At 46.6% G+C, this 6,000-nt stretch overlaps 1 protein-coding gene across 3 annotated transcripts in view; it reads right to left on the bottom strand.

The window, feature by feature from the left end:
- Positions 1-1,770: 1,770 nt before the first annotated feature.
- Positions 1,771-6,000, bottom strand: part of Fam110b (family with sequence similarity 110 member B) — a 113,521-nt gene continuing 109,291 nt past the window's right edge. For all 3 annotated transcript variants that reach the window (XM_051159858.1, XM_051159870.1, XM_051159881.1), the window contains exon 3: positions 1,771-3,987. In XM_051159858.1, coding sequence (XP_051015815.1) covers positions 2,572-3,672 — 1,101 coding nt within the window. In that variant the 5' untranslated portion in view covers positions 3,673-3,987 and the 3' untranslated portion in view covers positions 1,771-2,571. The remainder of the gene's footprint in view (positions 3,988-6,000) is intronic.

The raw sequence follows: 6,000 nt of genomic DNA, 5'->3' as shown, positions 1-6,000 counted from the left end.
GTCCAGAATACAGACACTGAGTTTTAGGGCTGATAGGTAGACAGTGGAGGTTGCAAGCACAATCTACAACTAAATAGTATAAGCAATGGTATACACTTGGCTAGCAAATGCTCATATCCACAAAGATGGCTTCCTTAGGAAAATAACTATTTTCAGTATTTTAAAAGCTCCAAAAAATGTAAGTAGATGGCAAGGCATCTAGGTCTTTAAAAAGTCACATTTCTATATAAATGGTGAGTAAACAAATGTTTTTTGGTTCACTTAGAAATTCCTTATCCTATTAATTTTAATATGCATCATTACCATCCTCAGGAACATTAAAAAAACAAACAAACAAAAAAACGGGGCTCCTTTCAGAGAAGCAGGAAGGTTTCAAAACCAGTAGGAAATGTCAAAGAACCAAATTTGCCTTTCAGGAGAAAAACATTTATCAATAAAATAGTTTGACAATCATCGTTTCTGAAAATTACATTTTATAGTGCTCCCTTATATTTGCATATTAAGTATAATCTTAACCTTAGAAGAAATTTTCTTTAAATAACCTGTCTCCATAAATATGCACTGACTACTCAGTGTGCAAGTAACAGGAGAAGGGACACAGCCCTGAGGAATGGTGCTTCTCTCAGAAAGCTGCGAAAGTGTAAGTCCTTTGAGACACAGGCTGTTGGCCACGGTAGACGAGTGTCTGTCACATAGAAAGATGAACTAAGTGGGTAAATACATGGCCAAACAGAGGGGTGGTGACCCTGAGCCTGAACAAATGAAAACAGGGCTAGCCATTTCAAAGGTATGCTTCTGCAATAAGAAGTCCAGCATTTCCACCAAAGAGTCTTCTGGAAAGTGTGGAAAATCCTGATGTTTAAAGAAAGGCAAAAACAAAGGAAGTGTGAACTAAGTGAAGAAGCAGTGTGTTTTAGGGTACTCGCAGCAACAAACTACTTTAGCAAATGCACACGGAGGCAACGACAATTAGGAACAGTGCTGTGCAGAATCCTTTGAGATGCGTGAGAACGAGCTAATGAAACGATGTTTCTTGAGAGCTATAAAAGTGTGCTTCTGGCACAGAGCCCAAAGTTAACTTTTTATGGAAAAAAAAAAAAAAAGAGTAAAAGACAAAGAAATCACCACAGGTATAGCCTACACCAGAGCTATTTATTAGCATAACTTTTCTTCTTAGATTCCAGAGCAACTGAAGTATGTACAAAGGCTTACAGCGTTCACACCCTTTAAAGGCTCCTAGGAGCTGACGGAGACTAAGGTGGCTCTGCTGGGAACCTGTGGGTTGCCACAGCAGTGAAGCAGCCTGCCGCTGGGTGCCCCTGCCTGCACTGCCTGTGCTCCTGTAGTTGGCTTGCAGCTCCTGAAATTACCTAGAGGGCAGCTTTTGGGGAAGAGGCAACAGGAGGCAACCAGGTGGACAGCTATGGGGGTTTCTACAGTTTCCTGGAGCTGTCACCAGTACCCAGAGCCTGAGAGAAAAGGGTAAGATAACATAGCACACTGCTGAGATGTGGCTCTGCTACAACCCGGACAGATGGACAGAGGGACGGACGGATGGACGGATGCGCTGTGGAATGGGAGACTACACTGACATGGAAAGTGTTCTCCCTTCTCTTCAGACAGTGCAAAGCTGCAGAAGCCCAACTCATCTGCCCCTAATAGAACAACTACAAATGGAACAACGGAGAGAAACAACATGAGTTAGTAGTTCTTGGCCAAAAGCACAACAAAACCAAATAACAGCCCATAAAATATCCTTAAAAAAAAAAAAAAAAAAAAGATTTCGATGTCAGCTTTAATCAGCTTTAGAGTGGCACTTCCTGTCAGGCTAATACTAGATATTTCTGATTTATCCCCCTTGGAACAGCAACAACGGTTTCTCTTCCCTCCTCTCAGTACTGAGCCTCCTACATTTCCTCATCCTGGGTCTTATCTGATTGTCTTTCCTGGGGTCGCTACTACAAAACCTCCAGCATATGCACCGCACTGCACACAGGGCAGCATGAGAATTGCCCACACGCGAAGCACAGGGCAAGGCCCACCGCCTGACTCCACACGAACCACTGCCTGGTTTCCGAAGCTGTCAGTCATTCTGGGTCTCGTAGGAAGTCCCATATATTTTCCCAGTGTTATGGTCTCCCGTGTAGGCAAAGTGGCTTTTGTTTCACAAAGATTCCGCTCTCAACTTAAAAGCCAGTTGATAAAATTTTTAATTAAGACACAATAGTGCAGGGGTATATAAAAAAACAAAAAAACAAAAAACCCCACATAAATATTGAAGAAATCGAAAACCTTTTTTTCCCCCTCTGTAAACAGTTTTGCTGAAGAGCAAAGCTCTAATCAGATTCTGGCCGGAGACTTTTGGCAGATGAGTGGTCAGCAAGGCTCTGCGGAGATGTGAGAAGGAAGCCAGGCCAGTCGCCATGTTGACAGGCATGCAACTTGAGAACATTGCACAACAAGCAACACAAAGAGTGGAGAAGCTCACAACACTTTAAGGAGACCTCACAACCTTCACAACTGTGTATGCACAGACAGACCCACCCTCCCTCCTTTGCACCACTGTGCCTCTTACACATGGGACACCTTCTGTGACTCTCTAGCTTGTTTGATGCTATAAAGCCACTTGATGATTCTAGCATTTCTTTCGATGGCAGAAATGCCATATGGCACCCGGTCATTGGCACTATCATCATTTCTAAGGTCACTGTTACTGTCCTGAGACTGTTCACAGTCTGAGCTGATCATGCTTGCGCTGCGGAAGTTGAGGGATATGATGTCAGAATTAGCCCTTGCGAAGTTCTCCATGCCAAGGTTTTCCAGCTCTTCTGGGTCGAGTCCGCAGTAGTTGAAGAACCTCTCCACATCTGCGTCTACTCGGAAGTACCTGTCACTCAAGTCTGACTTGGACCGCTGAAGGGAAGGTCTCCGGCTGACCCCACAGACTGGTTCCATCTGGTCAGCCTCGGGGGATTTCATCGCAGCCACCTTGGGCTTGGGAGGCAGGGGCGGGGCAGAACTGCTGCAAGGGATGGCTTTAAGGGGCTTCGCATTGGTTACTTTGCGGATGTCCGAGGAGCTGTGTGAGACGTGCAGGAAGGACTCTGCAGACTGCTCCAGCAGCCTCCTGCTCACGTGGGAGCTGCTCTCCTGTGGGCTGCCACGGCCAGGTGTAGGGTACACCTTCAGGGACTCCGCGAAGGAATGCCGGTGCAGGTCAGTGGCATCCCTGTGAGGTGGCCAGTTTCGGGAGCTGTGCTTGTGGCCAGAGCCAGAGCTGGAACCCTCAGAGCTGTTGATGATGTTCTTGAGGATCTCGAGTTTGAGGGTCTCGCGTTGCATGCCGCTCTCGGTCTTGGCATGGTTGCCGAACACCTTGAGAGTGGGGCTGCCCAGTGCGCGCTTGGCTCCTGGGCATACTGGGGGCTTGGCCAACACGGCTGGTTTCACCGGCTCCTGCTTGGCATTGATCACCTCCTGGCTCTTGACGTACTTGGCCTTGTCAGCCTCCAGCCGCTCCACTGCACTGAGTCTCTTGGGGTTGGGCTCAGCCTGTCTGCGGAAGTAGTCGGGTCCTTTGTTCAGGATGCGTAGGGGCACCGCTGAAGTGAAGGTGCCTGCGGGGCTGACCGGCTTCACCATGCTACCTGTCTGTAGCGTCTCCGTGGGCATGGTGGGCGGTCTTTCCCCGGCAGCCGTGGTGGATGCTCTTCTGGGCGCCTCTGGCCGGCCTGAACAGACACATGTACACGAAGCACAAAGGGCAGAGGAAGGATCCAGGAAACAGTGTCAGCCGCGGCTACGCCTCATCTCACAGCTCATTAACTGACACTGTGGCTTCGGTGCACTTTTCTCCCCTTCCAGGAGGCCCCTGCGCAAAAAGGCCACAAGCCACAGGTTCCTTTTAATAGGCTTGGCTGCCTCCTTTCTTCTCCCTGAAGGCGGTGGGAGTCTCCTTCAGGTCTTTGTGCTCAACTGCAGGCAGAGCTGAAACACAAAACAACCAACCGCGGGTTAGGAGGGGCGGGTGACATCACGGCTCTAGCAACAGAGGAACCCCCTGCAGTGCTCCCACCTCCGTGGCACCCCAGCCCGCTGAGAGAACCCCAAAGGTCAGGGAAGCCCGCAACTGGCAATTCCTGGTTAACTGAGCGAGGAAGGCAACTGGGATCTCTCCTGGAGCCTGCTCTGCCTCCGCCTCAGGCAGCAGCCAGATGTGGGCGTTTGCCAGAAAGAAAGGGGCTGAGGCTTCCCAGGGAACTCTTCCAGCGGCCTCTCCATTGGTGAGAACTGCCTCCTAAACACGCCTGGCTGGCATCACTTAGAGTGAGACCCAGGAAATACTCCTGAATGGAGAACGGAGGGTTCAGCCAAGCCCTGTTCCGTTCTGTAGCTCATTAAGTGCTAGGGGATTCCTAAACCCACCATCTGCTTTAGAAGCAACATGTGTGATTTGCTTGGCCGAATCTCTTTTGCAGTGAAGTAAAACTTATCTCTTATGACCAATTTGTTAATAAAAGTCGAAACAATCATTTCTTTAATGATAAAAACAAAAACAAAACAAAACTGGAAAGGTGGGGAGAAATGGGAATGGCAAGAAACAAACAAGACACCTTATAAGAAATACAACCTGTATCAATTTTCTGACTTTCAGCAAGCAGTGTGTTTCAAAGCTCTGTCCTAGAAACCAATAATGCATGTGAAGTTTATCTCATTAAACTTTACTTTTTAGTTAAAAATAGCTATTACAGAAATACTTGGAGAGGAGCCAGATGAGTGGATTAGTTAATTATAAAATGCTCCATAATTTCTCATACCTGGCAAGTGTGAAACATTGTTTCCTTTTGCTTGGAGGACAGCTTACTTACCAACCACCCATCAGCATTGCACAGCAGCCAGAGAATGACCTCATCAGCATTCTCGTTAACAGGAATATTAAGGCTGATCCATCTAACACGCTGAGTTACAAATGTGCATAGTATATAAGGTGATATTACTGTCTTTTCTCTCATGTGAGCTACTGAGGGCAGGGAGGAAATAACTGGTATTTCTCTTGATACTCTTCTCAAACACTTCATCTCTAAATAAAATCCATCCTACTTTATTGGAGCCAATTTTGGTAATCTGCAAAGGGATTTGTTTTAATAAAAATGTGTTCCTATACAATGTTTGAGAACCCCCAAGGCGATGACTACATAATGATTTCCTTTAATTGTGCAGTTCTATTTTGATGCCTCAATTTGGTTAAAAAATAAAACACAATAGTCCACCTCCTCACATGAATATTAAACAAGACTCTTTCTTTGAACGCAATCTGAGTGAAACTGCTAGAAGGAGCCCGATCCCTTGAGTCTCTGTGTTGGCAAATCTTCTACTTAGGGTTCATTTCACTGGGCAGGAGGCTGGGTCTTTCTTAGAGACAAGGCAGCATCTTACTCCTCCACATAGCAACCAGCAAGCCTGCACTGGGAGGCAACCTCCTTGATCACAGATAGGGTAGATGGGAGAAAGGCATGCACCCAGACAGCCTGGCTGAGGAGGACTTCACTGTGGGCCTTTGAGATACTTTTCCCTGTGACCTCCTTCTCTATAACCCTTAGCCATAGGAGCCAGATCCCACTCACCCCTCTAAAAGCCGGGGACAAAACCCACAGCCCACTTTCCCTGAAGTAATCATAAAATCTCAAAAGCCTAACACCTCTAGAGATCTTTCTGAGCATGCATTGGCCAAAACAAAATTCTCTTATCTAGACTGCTTGACTATAGGTCATAATAACTCATTTCACAAAGGGAATGCTCATAGCTGGGAGGCCCGGCTGGACTTCCACCAGTCTGTTGCCATTAGGACAAACCCCTTTAGTTCAATTGTACTTTTTAATGGGCTCTCTACCCATTATAGCAATAGATGATTCAACTTAGATTTCTGACGTTTTAGTCTCAAGGCTCTAGGGTAATGTAATATAAACCTATGGTTACATATTTTCCTTAGGGTTTTGCTTT

Source organism: Acomys russatus, chromosome 2 (genome assembly GCF_903995435.1).
Source record: "Acomys russatus chromosome 2, mAcoRus1.1, whole genome shotgun sequence".
NCBI classification, from domain to species: Eukaryota; Metazoa; Chordata; class Mammalia; order Rodentia; family Muridae; genus Acomys; species Acomys russatus.
Note: the sequence above shows the minus strand (reverse complement) of the source record. Positions and strands in the feature narration are given on the sequence as shown.